The sequence below is a fragment of the Excalfactoria chinensis genome, chromosome 22 (genome assembly GCF_039878825.1).
Source record: "Excalfactoria chinensis isolate bCotChi1 chromosome 22, bCotChi1.hap2, whole genome shotgun sequence".
Taxonomy (NCBI): Eukaryota; Metazoa; Chordata; class Aves; order Galliformes; family Phasianidae; genus Excalfactoria; species Excalfactoria chinensis.
Window position 1 is genome coordinate 210,900 of NC_092846.1, and position 19,050 is coordinate 229,949.

General features: G+C 50.4%; 1 protein-coding gene across 2 annotated transcripts in view; it reads right to left on the reverse strand.

Moving 5' to 3' along the window:
- Positions 1–16,855, reverse strand: part of ARID1A (AT-rich interaction domain 1A) — a 54,761-nt gene extending 37,906 nt beyond the window's left edge. Inside the window, exons 1-2 of one of the 2 annotated variants that reach the window (XM_072355535.1) lie at positions 16,446–16,855; positions 14,507–14,735 (exon numbers count right to left, since the gene is read on the reverse strand). In XM_072355535.1, the coding sequence (XP_072211636.1) occupies positions 14,507–14,735; positions 16,446–16,522 (306 nt within the window). In that variant the 5' untranslated portion in view covers positions 16,523–16,855. Of the gene's footprint in view, positions 1–14,506; positions 15,644–16,445 lie in introns of those variants that run through there. The other variant, XM_072355534.1, reaches the window with a different exon arrangement.
- Positions 16,856–19,050: the final 2,195 nt, after the last annotated feature.

Here is a 19,050-nt window from a genome sequence, read left to right on the forward strand (position 1 = left end):
ACAGCCTGAGCTCACCCCCCTCCAGAGCTTTGTAAGGGGCCAGCGCTGCAGGCCACACTTCACTGCCCCTCTCCCTCTGGTGCTCCACTTTTTAAAGAAAGACGAAGGAGGCTGAGGTGAAATTAAGATAAAAAGAAAAATTGTCCCATAATAGATGAAGGTCCCCCACAAATGATGAAAGGCTTAGAAAACCCCATAGCAAGCACTACATAAACATGGATCAGCTGGGACAGCTTAAATGACAAGCGTGCTTCAGAGTTACAAATGTCATTTGGAAATCTGAAGGATGCATCCATTTTTATGTAAATAAAACCATATCTCAAAGCCAAGAACCTAACAGATTTGAACACATTAACTGACAGAAATCTCATTATCAACAGCCAACACAGATTAAATTATTGATTGCCAAAGTGTCTGAGGAACTGACCCCTGCTCAAGAATCTCAGCTCTGCTAACAGAGCAAGCCTGGTTTTGCTTCTTACTTTTTCCAGTAGGTCAGAGTTTGACCAAAGACTTTCTAGTTCTCTAATCTCAAACTGACACAGACCTCCGAACAAGTGACTGGAATCAGCACTGGTCACAAAAGGAAACTAAAACATTTTCTAAACAACTTCACCCACCTGCTTCTCACTGGGTCACCATCAGCCCTGCTAGTGTTGCTCACCTCCTTGCATGCAGACTTACAGCACAGGTTCCTCTCAGGAGACCTTCCACAAACCCACGATACTACATCTTAGCAGTGGAACCAAGATGAATGTTTCCTCCAAACAGCTATTCTGTGAATGTACCTTCCTGGCTAAACATAATTCAGTAATTACCCTATTAACACTTCTCAGCGAGAGGCCAGTCCACACATCTCAGAGGACTTTCCCAAGCACCACTTTTACTAATACTCTTTAAATTGATTAAAACTGACCAGAGTTTCGACACGAGACCTATTATTATGGACTGCTTTTCTCCCAAAAGAAGTAAATCAGGAGATCTGGCAAGGAACTGAAATCAGTCATCAGAAAGAACCCGACAGGAATACAGCACTCATGCCCAGTTGCAGAGGAGAACCTGAGGCTTTGTTGTTTCTATGTGCATGCACTTTCTGGTTTTGGTTTTCTGTTGTTTTTTTTCCTCTTTTAAAGGCAGAGGGAAGGTGCTCCACCCGCCTCTGCTTTAAACAAAGTGCAACTGTTGATCTCTCCCTCCTAGGCTAACTTTAAGCCCTCCTTAAGAAATTCAACAAATCCAGATTATTGAAGCTCCAGATTTCTGTTTCTTTCTTCAGTCCGTCATTCCTGACACACGGCTTATCACACACCACATTATTCACGTATCTCTCAGCATCCTCAATGCAATATTTCAACCACTATCTATCTGAAGATGACACATAGCTGGTTTTCTGCAATCTTCAGGATCTACTCAAAGACAGATGCAACTCACCATTAGTAGGTCATCTTTCTGTAGTGCAAAGGGACCTGAAGTAAGATTTATAGCATAGGCACTGCAAGGGGCTGAGCAGGGAGAAGGGCAAAGTCTCTTCTGTTTTTTGCAAAAACCAGTGTTGGTGGGTGCTCCAGGCAGACAAGTCCAGCCTCACCCAGCGGTCATGCAATACCAACACTCAAAAGATGCACCAGTCACACCAACAGCAAGTTCCCTCAGGGTCACCGCTGCTATCTACAGACTCGGTGCACAGCAGAGTGCAGATCCTTGTGGAAAGCGTACAAGTGAGCCCCTGCCACACCAATGTTAGGCAAGAGCAACTAAAAGATTAATCTCCCTCGCCCTCCATCTCCATTCTGCCAGCACAACACTAGTGTCACAACTGAGCAATGCAATCCAATGCTTGCACAGGAGCTCTGGCCTGCAGGGAAGAGGTGACCCAGCAGCCAACACAGAACCTCCCTGCTCTCAGGGCACCTGCCTGCTCTGCAGCTGGCTGAGTGACATGTGGGCCAATGCACTGGCCAAGCAATTGGCTCCTTTTGCTCTCATCTCAATTTTGTTATCAGATACCGAGGTGGAAGCAGGAGCTGACAGCTACCTACAGGGTTATTTTAACACGGCAGGAGATTCTGACAAGCACTATTTACCGAATTAAACACAGACTAAATTAACAAAGCAGATTCTTCTGCAGCTGCTGGAGACAAGTAAAGTTTTCAGACATTTCACAGGTAGATGTAGTCAGATTATCCACTTTGCTATTTAGAGGGGCAGTGTAATCTCTAACACCTTCAATTACATCTGCATGCACAAGTACAGATTGAAAGTATTTCCTCTGATCCACATAATGAGTTAACTAGCGATCCCCTCGCTCTCTAACTCACTTAGAAGCACACTATTCAGCCAACTCATCCCAAGAGTTCCAAAGTGCCACTGTTCACTCCTCCCAAAATCTGCACCTCAGCTCCACAGGAGATGACCACAAGGACCATGTATGTGATAACAAGGTGCTGTTCCTTTTAAGATGGAAAGAACATCCTTTCTGAATATTAAATCAGGTTTAAGTTTAGCCAGCCTCCTGTGTCCGCTCTAGCGAACTGGAGCAAAGCCAACAAGAAGACAGTTAAAGCGTCTTATCACAGCGTTTTGATACACTCGTACATCAGGAGGAGCATGCAAGCTCCTGCTGTACCGCAGAAATGGGCCCAGGCCAAGAGCGAGCCATAAAAGAGGAAGAGAAGGAAGGGCAAGGATGGAACAGCAAACTTTCACCCAGTGTCACCACGGCTTAAGCGATCTGATTTCAGTCCAGAAGAGTGCAGCTGCTTCAGATCAGCAAGACGCAAAACACTTGCCCTAAGCACCACTGAAAACCTGAAAGGCTCCTGAAGCTCAGCAAACGCATTTGGACAACTGAGACCTGTGGCAGACGTCAGTCATGCAGCTAATTCTCCATAATGCCCATTTCCCTTCAAACAAGTGATACTAATCTCAGAGACAGATGGCTTTTGGTACTCAATGCTGTGGACGTTTGTTTTCCAGAACTTGAGCTGGAGGAAAACCCAGTGCAAGAGAGCTCACTACAGTTTATCCTCCAGGATAAAGTTAACATTACCGACTTGTTCAAAGTCCTTCATACACTGAAATCTGAGGGGTCCCAGGACACATTTAAACATCTTAGGAGTCACCTCCAGCACACCCTCCCGGCTTTCAAAGAATGCTTACTTGCCATGGAAAAGAACAACAAAATTTCTGCAAGCTTTGAAAGACAAAAAGACAGCAAGAATCAGCTGCTGGAGAGGTATTACATTGGTTTCATATATGCAGACGTAAAGCATTTCATCATCATGAGTAAAAGGCTGGAGAGGGACTTCATGCATTTCCAGCTTCTCTCCCACTCAAAAGCAAATAAACAGCAAAGCTGCAGACTTCCCAGGAAGAAGTTGTGGATAAGTCTGTCTGAAGATGAACCTTCCTACAACATTTAGGGAGGAAAAGAGAAAGACACTGTTAAACTGCAAAGACCTGCATTGACCATACCACCTCATGTGGCTTTCCTCATTTTTACTTATGCCTTAATCCTCCATACATACAATGGGAAGAAATGTGGCACTGCGGGTTTCTACCTACTTGTGTCTGTCTGAAAGCTCAAAGTATTTGAATATTTCAACTTTTTTTTTTTTTAATTTGTTTCATTTTCCTCTGGAACAAAGCGTAGCTGACCAAACTCACCAGACAAGTAATTCCTATGGCCACTTAACATGTTAGGGTGGTAAGGGTGTACCCGAGGCACCTCAGCATCACATCAGGGCTCTAAAACATCGCAGGTGGCCCAAACTCTCCTACTGCACACAGCACTGTGATGGACGAGAAGCAGCTCAGCTCGTGGTAAGAGAAGTACGGCTGTCAGAGGCGACCTCGTCCCAGCACACAAAGCTCCATCTTGTCCAGAACAGCTGCTTGCTCTAATAAAACTGCGTGTCAGGGCCTGTAGATTCTACAAACCACAGTTTGGAATAACAGTCTCTCTCCTACTTCTGCAGAAGAACTGAATTTGCTTAAAAGAATGTATAACGCAACATAAACGACTGCCAAAGTCATCCAAGTAGAAGTTTGGAGCTGAACTATGGAAGAGACAATCTCATCTTAAGTTAACAGGAATGAAAGACCAGTGCTGTACTAGCCCACCCTCCAGCCCTCCTCACCTCTAGGCCCACGAAGCCCAGCTCATGCAGCCCCTGATGCTCTGCACCAGGGTGATGCGGGCCCAGCAGGCAGACTGCACACAGGTACACGCTCAGCTTCCCCAGGAGTGCTACTGCAACACTGCTAGAACATGAGCACCTCTAACACACCTCAGTTCCAGGCCAGCACCCAATGTTCACAGCACCCTTTGCACTGCAACATCAGCTGCCTATTGCCTTGTTAGAAAGCAGCTCGGTTCCCCTTAAAGTCCATCCATCCATCCATCATGATCTCCTCCTTTCTAAGGGATCCAAGGTAACAAAGCCATGTTATGCTAATAGGAAGAAACAAGACTTATTTCCCTTCTTTTCACATCAGCTGACAGATGTGGACGTTATGTTTGTGGGCTTTATTGAGGCTGACATGAACCCCAGCTGTAAGTGGCACAAGGTCACTGCTATTTTAAAAAACAGAAATAAAAATTCACTAGCCCTTTGTAGCTGATTATAACAATTTGGAGGCCTGGGTCTACCACCCTATGCATGCTTTTGTCCTTGGGCTTCTATTCCATCTATGCCTAGAAAAATCCAGCTTCTTTTAAAGCAGAATTAACAATGCGGGGAGTCGCTCAGAATGTTAAAGTGTGTGCGGACAGCTGGTGAGGAGACACAGAAATGCCTCACTGTGCCAATGCCAAAGGGGAGGAGGATCAGACAACACTACTAAGTCTCCACTGGTTTCAGGAACAGGTATAACAAGAAACTTCAAGACAACTCATACAAGAACAGGAAGATGAGGCATGACTGTACCTTGACAGCACTGACAACTCTGAACAGTTTATTGCCTTTTACAGAGTGATCAGATTTAAAGCTAACATTAATACATATTCACCATTCAGTACGAGCATCAATGTTGCCTTGACACAATGCACTTCCAACATATTCCGCAGTCATCATTAGAGCAAGTAAATCTACACTCTGAAGTTCAGCAGCAAATTATCCCCCAGTCTCTTAATACAATATGCCTAATAAGTTATTCTCCTGAGTGTGTGGACAACAGATTTAGCACCTTGCACCAGAGAAGGAAAAGGAGGTGAGGGCTAAGTGCCAAGGAACAGTTGAAAGCCAACAAGAAACATGCTGAGATATTTCACAGAACACTAATTGCTTCATCTGATTTTAATTCCTGACACCGAATCAGTATAGAGCTTTTCAAAGGAAATCTTGTCCTAGATTGCAAAGTAATCAATCACAATTAACACAGAAACAAGCTTTTGCAATGCTGCCATGTCTTGTGAACCAAACAGGAAGGCCAACGAAGGCCTTTAGGAAATCTTCTTAAAGCAGAGGCTAGTGGAATACTTCGGGATCGTCTGTCAGTCACTTCTGTGCATCCACCAGTAGCTACTGCAACACAAACAGCAGCCAGGCATTCTGCCCCTCCTCCAGAGCAGCAGCTCAGTGAGTGCTTTCCATGTCTTTGCTGTTCTAAACCCTCACCAGATCCAGGGTCAGCACACATTACCTGTAAACCATCCCCACACAAACACATCCTGCTCCAGGGGAGCCAAGTTCTGTCTGGGCAATCAGAACTGACATTTCCAGCAAGATGATTTTTTGTAAGACCACAGAAGAAAAGCATTCCAGGTGCAATGCTAAGCCCAGAGAGAAAGTCAGACCCAGCAGGTACCACACGAGACCTGGCCTGGAGCAAGAAGCTCCAAAGCACAACCAAAGCTCCCTACAAACTCATTTGGTCACCACTGCGTATTTAAAACATAATAATTAAGCCAAACACACCCACCCAGCCGCCCCACGGGGTAACTGCCCTCCTCACACCGTGTGCAGCTGGAACACAACACACAGGCCATTCTGACAACCATGTGATTGTGCTCCATACGCTGACCTTCGGTACGACGCCTTTTCCAGGGCCAGCAATGCCAGCTATAGAGTCAGAGACACTTCACGCTAAGAAGATCAGGCTGTGCCTAATTCCAGCACTTCCACCATTTCAATGTACGCTGTGCAAAGAGGTGAAAGATTTTTTTTCAAACCACGTCACAAGAAATACGTTTGAGGAAAGACCACCTCTAGTCTGACACTGGTTTAATTATTTACGTACAGTTAATGAATACAAGATTCTCCTCCTAAACTTGCACAGGGTGCATAGTCCTACGGTCATTTGGACTTTAAATCCATCACCAGAGCGTTAAGAAGAATGAAACTCAAAACAAGACGGCAGGAAGGATCGCATCCAGGGAGGTACAGCAAACAGCTCTGGGACCCTAGAAGGTGTGCAAGTGGTAACTCAGGACAGCCCGATCCCTTCCATGCGGTACCCAGCAAGCACAGTAATCTGGAAATAAAGGGGAGACATTTTGCAACTTAACTACAACCTTGTCCTCGAGGAACCAGAGGAGGAGGAAAGCCAGATGTTTGTAAGCTGGTTTTGCTCTGATCCCAATAACTAGAAAGGTAAGAACAAGAAGAGATAATTAAGATTGTTTGAGTTAGAAAAACATTTTTTCTAATGTCCAGTTCTAAGGACAGTAAAGCACTGAAACAGACTGAGGAAGCCACGTCCCTTCATCGCTGTCTGTGCTGTTATTAGGTGTAGCTGATCCTACCCTAGAGCAGGACAGCAGCCTCCATGGCCTTTATCTGAATCCAGATACTGACCTCTGTTCAGTGAGAAATGCACAGTCACCTAACAAAACAAAGGCAGTGAGCAGACAGCAATATTCTGCAGGCACCACAGACTGCTCTGCACAATCACATCAGAACAGACCAAAACCAGCACTCTAAACCGAAAGCAGGATGGCCACTTCCAGGCACCCTGCCTCTTCCACGCCTCCTGCTCCTCAGTCTGCATTCGCACCACTGCAACCACTGCTTCAGACACAGCGTTAAGTACAACCCCACTGTCAGCAGTGGAAGCAGTAGAGTTACGCATGGTCCAAGTGCATCCCAGAGCTCAACCCCTGCTGGGGCACAACAGCTCTCCCACTGCGATGTCTGGAGGTGCAGCTGCAGCTGTGGCCTGAGTTCGGGTTTTAAAGCATTCCTACTCAGTTATTCATAGGCAGGATGCCAGAACAGTGCTGACATCAGAAGGGAAATGGTAATTTTCAGGGTTTCTCTAAGTCAAACCTGAATGAAATCTCACAAGTCCGGGGGGGGGGGGGGGGGGGAGGGGAGCCGGGGGAGTAGGGGGGGAAGTTCTTGTTTAACCCAGTAATTCTCAACAGGGGAATTTCCAGAGTCATTCGAACTTCAAGAATTTCTATTCAAGAAGAATCACAGAATCTCTCAGATTGGAAAGTCACAGCTTCTTTAGGCCACAGCCCGACACCAGCAACTGGCTGCTGCCATGGAGCATTCTCTCCTCCTTGTCACATGCCAGAAAAAACGTGGAAGTGTTCCTTAGTCCCCTCTGCTTTGCCACAGGGCCAAAACCACTCATGCTCACACAGAACACAGGGCAAGCCCAGAGCAGAACACACAGCAGAGAGAGCACTACTTGCTCCAAAGGCACTCACAGCTTCAGAAACTATTCCCCCCATCTAACATAAAGTTCCTTGGGACAGTTCAGGACTAATATTTGTTATCCTGGAGTAACGGAAAGTTACTCAAATTTAAAAGATAAAAAGGGGGAAGAAGAAGTTAGTAGCAATTTAGTAATGTCCTTGAAAGCATTTCAATTGCTACAGGTTAAGTGAAAGAAATAAAGACATCCATGGTTATCACATGAAATGCCAATAACTGTAACAGAGCAGCAGCTTTCCAGGGTTATTTACACCAAATGATTCTTCATGGGAATTTCACAGGAATTAACACTCTCTGCACCAACACACTCCCCAATAAAGAAATTTCTTTACCAAAAGCATTCGTGAAACAACCCAACCCTTTACTTGACTTGTTCCTACCCACCTCTCCCCTCCTTTCCTCCCCAAAAACAGAAAGAAACAAGATGAGGAATTAAATTCCAGCTACGGTAACCATTGTACTCTGAAAGTACGAACAAACCAACAGAAAATATTTGCTGTGAAATTCCGAAGTAGTTTTTATTGAATTCACCTATCATTACGTAGCACCCTTTACATTTCACCATAGAAAATCAGGCCTACATTGTGGAAATACTTACTGAGCTGTGAATGAGTGTCAGAAATACTCCAGAAAGAACACCATGGCAAAGTGGGGAATGCTCTTCTTGACGTTTCCCAAAACAAAAAATGGAAAATGCTCAAGCTGCAGGATTGAACTGCTGAGTTACACACTGAGAATGCAGGTGCACAGAAGAGAAAGGGAACCCCTCCCTCATCCATATGCTAATACACATCATCATCTGATTAAGACACTAGTAAAATATGTACATGAGCTCAGTCCTGAGAGAAGCAGCTCCTCCTGTTCCTGCCCTGCTGCTTTCACTCTCCAAGCCTCTGAGCATAGAACTCCACTGAAAGGCTCCAACCCAGCGCAGCTAACCAAGTGCTGGGGGAGATGGATGGCTCACACTTGCAGCACAAGATCCATATTTCATTCTTTGCCCTGTCCCAGCTTCTGTGCCCCACCTCGCAGCTTACCACATCCACATCTCAGCTTCTCCCACCGAAGAACAGACGCTGTAGGAACTTCAGACCTTACACTCCTTCTCTACATACCAGAGCAGAACTATTGCCTGCAGCCTACAGTTTCTACAGGATTTCAGCCTTAGAGAACATGCACACACTCAACATAGCAGAGATGACGTTTAACTTATGATTGGAATGTTATTGGAATCAGTTTGTAAGTACACTGTGATCTTCCCGAGCCTGCAGAAAATACACACGGTTCCTCATCAGGTGACCAACTTCTCTGCTTTTTCAGTTGCTAAAACAAAAAAAGAGAAAGTTGTCACCAACTTCCCTAACGTCACCCAGGAACAGGTGGACTGCAGGACCCAGACAGAACACATCAGTTTTGGCCCAGTGTGCCAAAGAAAACTACATTTTTTCCTCCAGCCCCACCTGTCATCCACTCCTAGCTGGAGATTTATGGCTTTGGCTAACAGACATCCAGTCTAGTTTTACCAGTGCATGTGCATAGCCTCCTAATAAATACAGGGCTGAATCAGCCTAGGACAGAAGAACACTTTCCAGGATTTCTCCTCAATTGCCTTTTCCCAAGACATCCCCTTTATTTCGTCCACCAGAAAAGGGAAGATATTACTCTGCATCCTTCACGATGCTTTATGGACCCTTTCAGAAGAGAAAGCAAGTGGCCACTGCAGCAACTTCAATTCTGACAAGGTTATCTTATCCCTTTTTGCCCCGCACTTCTGCCTGCCCGCTTTCAGTTTCTGATGCTCGAGAGGGAAAGGGCATCTTTTTCCTCTACTATTTTAATTACAGAGACCAGATTCAGATTCATAGGGTAGAAACTGGATTTCCAGGTTGGTAGCGTTCCCTTGAAAAGTATAAAAAGAAAAATGGTGGAAAAGTTGCATGCGAGGCAACAGGAATCTAATCCGAACATCCGTACAATTATTCAGCCTGCTTTCAAACTTTATTTTCTCTCCGAAGGAAAGCTGGTGTGGTTTTTCTGTTGTTTTTTGCCATTTTTGTTTTTTAAGATTCTTCATGTTAATACTTCTGCTTGACAGTATTCATTATCCGGCCTTCTCAAATACAGCTAAAGTCAATGTATGAGGAACACAGCAAGGTGTCTGTCTGTGTTTGATTCCCATGCTCCCCCCAAGCCCATTTTCTGCTATCACCTAAGAACAGGAAGGGATGCAGCGTATTTGCTGAGCACTCATCTCAGGAAACTAAACTTTCAGCACATAAAAGGAATTGAACTGGACTAATAGCTTTAGGAAACTGGCAAGTACTCTTGCCAAAAAACTACGAGACAAAAGCCAAGCGTACAACCTTCCAGAAAGCACGTTTCTATCTTGAAAGCAATATGACTGCAAGAGACACGTGTCTAGAAACTCACCCTTAGCCCAGCTAATAAATAAGGACTGACAGAGCATTTAATTCACATTTCGCAAAATCCAGGTGCCAAGCCTTACTAACCCCATTTCACTGAGAGGAGAAAGAAAAGAAAAGAAGGAAAGAAAAAGAAGGCATTCTCTCCTGAATCCTACTTTGACCATGGCCTGCCTGGAAACAACAGCCACCTCACAGCCAAGCAGCAGGACAAAAACACTGGGGAAATCGAAGTATTTTACAAGAAATCAGGCAGCACATACTGCATCCTACCCCAAAAAGCATGCCAGGAAAACCTTCAGTGTCCACATCAGAATTAAATAGATTGATCCTCGCAACATGAAGCTAACAGTTTTCTATCTATGCTAATGCAGAGAAAATCTAAAAACATTAACTCAGAAGCAAACCTTACATCAGGAAAAAAAGGTGTTCCTCATTTTTATGGGAAAGATCCAGTGCATATGGCACCTTGCAAGCAGCTCCAGGCCTCCTAGCATTGCAATGCTAAGCAAGGGAAAACCCTGCGACAGAAGACAACCGGAGCCAGGTCTCGATTTCAGATTCCAAGCTATCACAGCTCACTGGCAGCGCAGAGCCATTTGGCGCCAATTTAGTTTAAAAAGCATATTTTCAACAACATTTTTCATGCCTCACTTGCTACTAAAGTTGAGATCTAAGTGAACAAAACATAACTATCGTACGGCAACGGGCCCAGAGAGCATTTCTCATTAACATACGATTTTCAAACTGATTTCACTGAACTTCTAATAGAGGCCTGGAGATGTTAGCGCACCTACGAAGACGTTATCCAACATGCTGATATTCAGTGCAAGCCAAAGGCATCTCCCATCTGCTGGAGTGAAAGTGCACATGAGAGGTGCCCACCTCCTCAGGGAGGGAAGTGCTTTCTCTTCAGCAGTTTCCTTCAAGTCTCCAGACACCAGGAAAACCAGCTGATTATTAACAACAGCTACACACGCTCTGAGGGGAAGTGGAAACAAATACACGATAAAGCTGTTAGTAAAAAAGGAAAACCGAAAGCTAAGATTCCAAGCCTGGTTTCTTACAAACCATTCCCGCAGAAAACCACAGATTTCCCGTCCCACAGTCTGCAAAAAAGCATTCTGATCTCTTGACCCTACTTGCATTTCCCAGCTATAAAGGCCATCCAAAAAACGCCAGTCCCTGCATTTCTACCCCAGTCCCTGCACACATCAGGCACACCTGCCCCTGCTCAGCACCATGCTCCTGTGCTCAGCCAACAAGCAGAGGTCTGAGAGCGTTCCATACCACCTACACATGCAATTATAGTCCCCATTTATTACCTGAACTATTCCCCCAAGACAAGTTGCACTCCAGAAAGCATACTGTCTTTCTTGATGAGCAATGCAATAAAACTCTCCATACAGCATCATTCATAAATCTTAGCAAGTGTGGAGAACTAAGGGTGCTTCTGTGCACAGTGCTGCTGCCCACCCCCAAAACCCCAGGATCCCTGCCCCAGCAGCTCCTGACTGGAAGGACCCCCCCTGCTCCTCCCATCACCTTCTCCTGCACCAGGAGATGCTCCTACTCCTAACTCAGTCAGGGGAGCTGTGTCCTGCCCTCACTGTCCAGCATTCCCTTGGACAGTTTCACAGTAAGCACACACTCTGTTCACCATCGTACAAAACAAAGGAAAAACACAAGCTTTAAGTTCTGCCCAGTCCAGGGAATCTGGCAGACTACACAGTGGAAGGAGGCTACAATTTAGGACCAGAATATTGTTATTAATCAACTGTTTCTTGCGAGCAACAGAGAAGACACGTGCAAGCTTTTTTCATCACACCAGGTAACCCTATTCTGGTTGGGGCTTGTGGTTTTAACAACAAAAAGAAGGATCGGTCAGCTCGAGTCCAACAATCCTTCACATGAATAAAACTGGGGAGTTTTGTTTTCTTTTTTAGGGTGGGAAAGTTAAGTTACTTTTTATATGCGCTATTTGATCTACTTAGAAGTTGAACTAATTCTCAAAGCAGCGTTAACGATTCCAGTTAATGAGACTAGTTACTCAGATATTATTAATACACAGCAAATCAAGAGATGAAGAATCAAGCTAAATTCACTTTCCAGAACAAAAACACAATCCAGAGACATCTCCTGTTCTATCATGACACAGACGAAACATGTTCCTGTCAGATATGTAGCACAATAAAACACCTGCCTGAAAAGTTCAATCCAACGCTATTTTAGCACATGCTCTATCAAGATCCACGTAATCAGACTACAAAGAGTCAGTTCAATTAGACACCCCAGCACCTGTGTCACCTGTCCAATGTACTCCTGTGCTGCGGGTACACATGGATGCACCTCTGAGGATCTGCAGCCTTCACTCTGAACAATGGGATGCTCACTACCAGTTACCATCAGACACTCTGAAAACCACAGCAGAGGTAAGACTGGCTCTCTTAGAAAGCACTGTTTGACAGAAAAGACAAGTAAGTAACTCAAGATGCTGGAGGAGACTGCCTTCAGGTAACCAAAGAACAAAAATTAAGCAGCTTTCATGTGGACACAAGCACTGAGCAAGAAAGGAAAGTCTGGAGACTGCATGTCACACTGCGTGGGATCAAATGGCTCTAACCCAGGGCCTGAAGTTAGAGCAGAGCACAGGGAACAAGGAGGGCCATCAGTCAGGCTGTACATGGCCACGACAGGCCGTGGGGACGTGTGTCTGAACACAGAGAGGAAGCTGGTTTTAGTCAAGTTTCCTGATACTAGATACCAGCATCCCCTTATCTAAGATGTCTGATGCATACACTACACTGCTTTCTCCTCGGCATGCTTCCTGCTCCTCCATATTTCCAGCAAATGGGTAAGTGGACCCATACGATGATCGTTCTGATGCGCAGGCTTGAATTTCCTATTCATACCCTTTCAGAAAGTGAAGCGCTGTGACAAAGTGAGGACCTGCAATATGTCCTTTAAATGCAGAGAGGGGACAGATGTTGTCGGTGCTCACTCAAAGTCAAAACATGCCCTGAGATGCACAGCCAGAAGCCGAGGCCTGATCAATATTGAAGCTCCCCCATGAATTGAAGTAGGTAATTCATTTTCAATGCTTCCACCACAAAATTGGTTGCAACTGTTTGGCAGGGCTTTTTGTTTATTTGTAAGGCTGCGATACACCCCAGCAACCCCCACACCTCCAGCTCAAAGAATCCAAACAGCCCCGGTTTTGAAAAGGGCCAAAATTAGTTCGGAACAAACGCACCCTCAGATCCATCAAAGAAATCATTTATACCGAAGGGAAAGTCACATAACCAAAATAAACAGCAAGCCCATTGTGCAGAGAAGACCTGCCACTGTTCTGACAACAGAGACTCTATTCCAGGCCGCATAAAACATCGCAAGCAAAATAAACCCAAGGTACAAACAAAATGCCATCGCCTCTTCTTTTGTCTCGGGCACAAAGCGGCAGGGCAGGCAGGCCGGGATCCGCTCCTGCGAGGCCGACCCTCCTCAAGGTCACGGCCAATTTCGGTGGGGGGCCGAGGAGATGGTGAGCAGCAGGGCTGCTTTGGGTCCGAGCTGGCAGAAAAGCCGAGTGTAAAAGTTTATGAGCTCATCAGGATTGTTGTACCATTACATCAGAGGCAATTATAAATGGCCAAGAGCAGGAGATGGGGAGCCAATCAGATCACAGATAGGATGTCAACCTAAGACCAACTGTCTCCTGGCTTTGACAGAAGGATTTTACCTCCATAATTCAAATCCCAAACCAAAGCAATCTGCACTCACTACTCCTATCGCCCAGCTGCTTACTAGCACTCCCAGCCACAGGCTCGGGCCGCCGGGCCTCCCGCGGGGGAAGATGGCCCCTCCGGGCCGGGCCGAGACGCGGCCACCCGGGCGGGCCCCGGGCGACCCCGGGCAGGGAGCGAAGCCCCCGGGGCGGGGAGCGGGGCGGCGGCGCGGGGGGCAGCGGCACTGCCGGGGGGAAACCCCGCGTCGGCCCAGGCGGGCCGTCCGCCGCCCGACCCCCGCCGCACGGCCTCCGCCGGCCCCTTCGCGCCGGGCCCGGCCGCTCCCCGCCGGGGACGACCGCCGTTTCGCCCCCCTTCTCCCCGCGGGACGGAGGCCGCTCTCCGGGAGCCTCGCACAAAGGCTGGGGAGGGAGGAAGGAAAGGCAGCGAGGCAGCCATTTTAGAGCGAGAGCAGGCACAGACAATGGCAGCTCCCCAGCAGCGCCGACCCGGCGGGGAGAAGCCACGGGAGAGGGGCCGTCCCGTCCTCCCCCCCCCACCCCCCCACCTCCACCCTCCTCAGGGCCCCTCTCTCCCCCGCCGCCCCCAGCCCCAGCCCGGCGACCGCGGCCTTCCGCCTCGTTCTCCCCCCCCCCCCCGGCGCGCCGTCCGCCTCACGCGGCCTCGCAGTTACCTGCTGGCTCCGGCCGAGGCTCTGTCCGCCGCCGCTGCTGCCGGGGCTCATGGGCGCGTGGTGACTCCTCGGTGGGGCCCCGCCGGGCGCTGCGGCCCAGCCCTGGCCGTTGCCCCCGCCGTACTGCGAGACCATATCCGCGGCGCCCGGGCCCTTGACGGCGGCTCCCCCGTCCTGCGGCCCGCCGCTATAGTCGCCCCCGGGGTAGCCCTGATAGCCGCGGGCGGAGCTGGGGGAGGTGAGGAGCTGGTTGAGGGTGGGGGTGGCCGTGGGCTGCGGGGTGGCGCCCCCTCCTCCTGCTCCGCCGGCGGCCGAGGGCCCCATGACCCCGAAGCGCTGCTGCTGGAAGGCGGCGGCGGGGGACTTGGCGCCGGCGGCCGCCTGAGCGGAGCTCTGCGCGCTGCCCCGAGGGGAGCTCAGGGCGTAGGCCTGGGGGGGAGGCGGGTAGGAGCCGGCGCTGCGCCCGGCGCCGGCCGCGTAGTAGGAGTTGTACTGGTGGTTGGGGAAGCCGTGCTCGGCGCCGCCGTGCGAGTTCTGGGGAGGGGGCGGCCCCGCGGGGGCTCCCGCCGGCCCCGGGTAAGGCTGCTCCAGGCCCCCGCTCTGCAGCGCTGCCATGCCAGGGCTTTGTTGTCCGCCATGTTGGTGGAAGGTAGCGGCGGCGGCGGCGGCGGCAGCCTGGGCGCCCCGGCCGTAGGGCTGCCCGAAGCCGTAGGCTGGCGGGGGCAGTGCGGCCGGGTGGGAAGGGGGAGGCTGCTGCGGCGGCTGCTGCTGCTGCGGCGCCCCCACCCCGTCGCTGCCGCCGCCACCGGGCGGCTCCGGGAGGTTATTGTTCAGGGTGGCGGCGGCGGGCCTGGGGCCCGGGTTCCCGTTCGAGCTCTTCAGGTCGGACTCGGCCCCTGCGCCCCCTCCGTTGCTCTCGGCCCCGTCCTGCAGCTCTTTCCCCGGGGGGCCCTCGCTCTCCGCCTGCTTCTCGCCGCCGCCGCCGCCTCTCTCCGCCGCCGCCGCCTCACCCCCCGCCTGCTCCGGGGGACAATCCCGCTGCTGCGCCTCCGCTTTCTTCAGTTCGGCCGGAGCCGGGGCGCCCAGGCTGCTGGCGGCGGCGGGGGCGACCTGAGCAGCCATGATCCCCCCCCTCCCCGCCCAGCCACCCCCCCCCCCCCCCCCGGACCGGTTTCCCCCCCCGAGCTGCTCCCTGCCTGGCCGACCGGCGTGAGGCCTCACTGCTCTGCTGCTCCCCGCTCAGGCGGCGGCGGGCTCTTCAGGGCAGCGGGGGCTCATTCCCCCCCGGCCTGGTTGGCGAGGCGGGGAGGGCTCCGCTGGGCTGGGCTTCCCGGGGCCTGGCCCCGCTGTACCTCCTCGGTTGCAGCCGGCAGAGAAAGGGGAGGAGGAGGAGAGAGTGGGGGGAAGGAGGAGGAGGAGGGGGGGACCCGGGACGGGGCTCCCGGTGCGGGAGAGGCGGGAGAGAGGGAAGGGGAAGGGGGGTGGGGGGGGGGGACACGGCGGGCGGGCGGGCGCCGTCCCCGGAGCCGGGCCGAGCGGCGGCGGGGCCGGGCCGGGTGAACCGCGCGGCAGCTCCGACTCTGGTCCGCCGAGCGGGGCTCACTCCGACACGAGGCTCAGCACTGCCATTTTACCCAGCGCCGCGGCCGCCTGCCAAACCCGGAGCGGAGCGCGGCGCGGCCCGGACGGGAGCCTCCCCCCCTTCACAAAGGAGGAGCGGGCCGGCCCCGGCCGCTCGCGGCTCGGCGCGGCGGAGGCTGCCGCACGCAAAACCCGCAGCGGATCCGCGGAGCCGAGCCCGGCCGCCGAGAGCGGGGCGGTGCGGGGCGGCGCGGCGGAACCGGGGCCGGCGAGCGGGAGGCGGCACGACCCCGGCTGCGCCGGCCGGCTCGGGGCGGAGGTCAGGAGCCGTGACCTCGCTCGGAGCGGCCTGACTTACCTTCCCGGGGCACCTCCGGAGGCGGCGGGGGTACGGGAGCCGCATCCCGCCTTTGGGGGAAAGCGGAGCGGGCACATGGCTGCGTTGCTCGGCGGCGGCTCTGGGGGTTCGGCGAGGAGATGGCCCGCGGGTCAACAAAGCGCCTCGTCCCCAAACATCCCAATAGAATCAGCCTTCACCAAGTGCCGCAGATTGTCATTTCCTCTCTGCTGGTTGTGTCCCTCTGCAAAGAGACCTGGCAGCATGCCAAGGCAATAGCTGCACACACGGACATCCAAAGCAGTCCGGTTCCCACTCCTGTCACAGCGATGGCAGCCGACCAGGAACTGCCTCGGGGTGGATGAATGGGGAGAACCGCAACCACCTGAACGTGTCCAGACGCAACATGTTGTGCAATGGGCCAGAACGCAACCGCGGTATCCAGGATGATGAGGTGCCGGAGCTCCCCAACTGTCAAAAGGTGAACGGAGAATTTGGCCGTGCTCTTCTTTAACCATCTCAGACCCAGATTCCCATCTCCTCCATCCCCGCAGCCTTTCCCACGGCAGAAGGGAGGAGGGGAACGTACCTGGATCTCAGTGCTGGACACGGGCCATCCCGTCCCAGCAGCTAGTTTTGTTTTTAATTGCCATTTGTACAGCTCTGTGGAAAAGATACAAAAAGATGAGTTAGTTACACTGTAAAAAGAAACAACCCCCAGAAACTATGAAGCTTTCCATCTCAGCCCTGCATCCCAAACCTGGCCAGCTGAGGGGGAAGGAGTCTCCTCTGGAATACGGGAATGTTTGGAAAAGTGAGGTTTAAGTAAATACAACTTTACAGAGAGAAAAGGTTGGAATACAGCAGGTGGGGAATCAGAATAAGCTTCTGAAGGGCAGGCTTCCATTCTAGAAGCCTGCCTCAAAACAAAAAATGGAGCAGAATAACCTCAATTACCAGCTGTATGGGGATGAAAGCACTGGGCTCAGCTCAGGTCGTATCCAGCAGGACACACCACGAGAAATCTCATTTTAACAACACCGGTGGCAGTGAGGAAACCTGAGTCCAGAGGAAGAGGCAAGACAGAACGGAAGGACAGAATCACTGCCAGTGCTCCATCACTGCTGCTGTAGATGAACTCAGTGTCTGCTGCTATCAGCGCTACCCTGACACTCACTATGAAGCCAATCGTATAAAACATTTATTATCTAGAATGTAGATAATACATTAACAAAAGCTTTATTCCAAAGCTGAAAGTAGGAAGGGAACCTGGAGAAGGCAAATAAATAGCAACATTTTACATGTATTCTAGAGTGATAAATTGCCCTCCGGGCTCTCAAAGACAGCTTTGCCACAGTTGAATGTGCCACGTGGATGAGATTCAATCACAACAAAACTGTGGAAAATGCTAGAACAGAAGGTTGGTCTATATATAACATACATTTATATATGATCTATATGCTCTCTTTGGAGGAGCATCTTATCGACAGAAGCCCCAAGTTGTAGGAGCAGGTGGAAAGAAAGTCTTTCAAGACATCAGGTTAGGCACTGTGAGACTGACTGTGAGTCCATGGTGGGCTGTAGTGAACCACAGCACTTACACACCCTTTTCCAGATGTTTCTTTTGCTATAAACCTAGAAAACCAAACTGGAGGCAATTGTGCCCCACAGTCTTGATAACAATCTTCCCAACTCCAAAGCTGCAGTCTACTTCAGGAAGCCCTGCTGTCCAACCAAGCACCACCAAGTTTACCAAATACAGATGAGGAGCTTAAGTTTCAGCTCAGGTGCCCCCAAAGACTCCACGCTTGCAGCTCCTCTATGTGTGTCAGCCTTTTGGAACCTTCTTCAAAGAGCACTATGGCAGACTATGAAACCTGGTGTTGATTGTAATGTGAAAGGCAGACTGGATTCCCCAGCCACCCACACAATAAGGAGACACTCACTTTACCAAATGTTTGTGAAAGCTGAAGCAGATTTTGGAATATGCCTCATCAATGAGGCCTTGGCGCGTTACTAAATACTAAGGCATTCAATGAAATTCCAGCCATGGCATTGGAAAGTGGATGACGGTACAGTTCTTAACAACATTTCCACCTAATAGCTGAAAATCCTCCTGCCGGCTGTGTCATCCCATGCTGTTACTCCCATCTCTATGATCTGAGAATTAGACTAGGCTTTTCTTTGCAACATGGTAACATTCTTCTCAACCTGAGTGGTCTCTGCTAAGCAGCACAGCAGTCCTCCCCTCCCCAGCTTCCCAAGTGCTGAGCACGCTTTCCTCCACAACAGGCTCAGCCCCTGGCTGCTCAGATAGGCTGGGGCCAGCTCGGAGCTCACATGGCACTGCAGGCCACCGCAACTAGGCTGGCTCCTCCTGAGTGGAGTCTCCTTCATGAAGGTGGCCATGCCATTTAACCTGGCACCAAGGCAGGTTAGGAAACCTGGTGTAGATTAGAGTACTAGAAACAGGACTAGTGCCCCCCTCCTGAAAAAAAAAGGTTTGGGGGGGCGGGGGGGAAAGGCTCTGCCAGCTGTGTGATGGCAAATATGGACTGAATCGTTGACATGGAAACCGGACTAAAGTCAGCCCTGCTCCCTCTCTCTCGCTTGCTCACACAAGTTA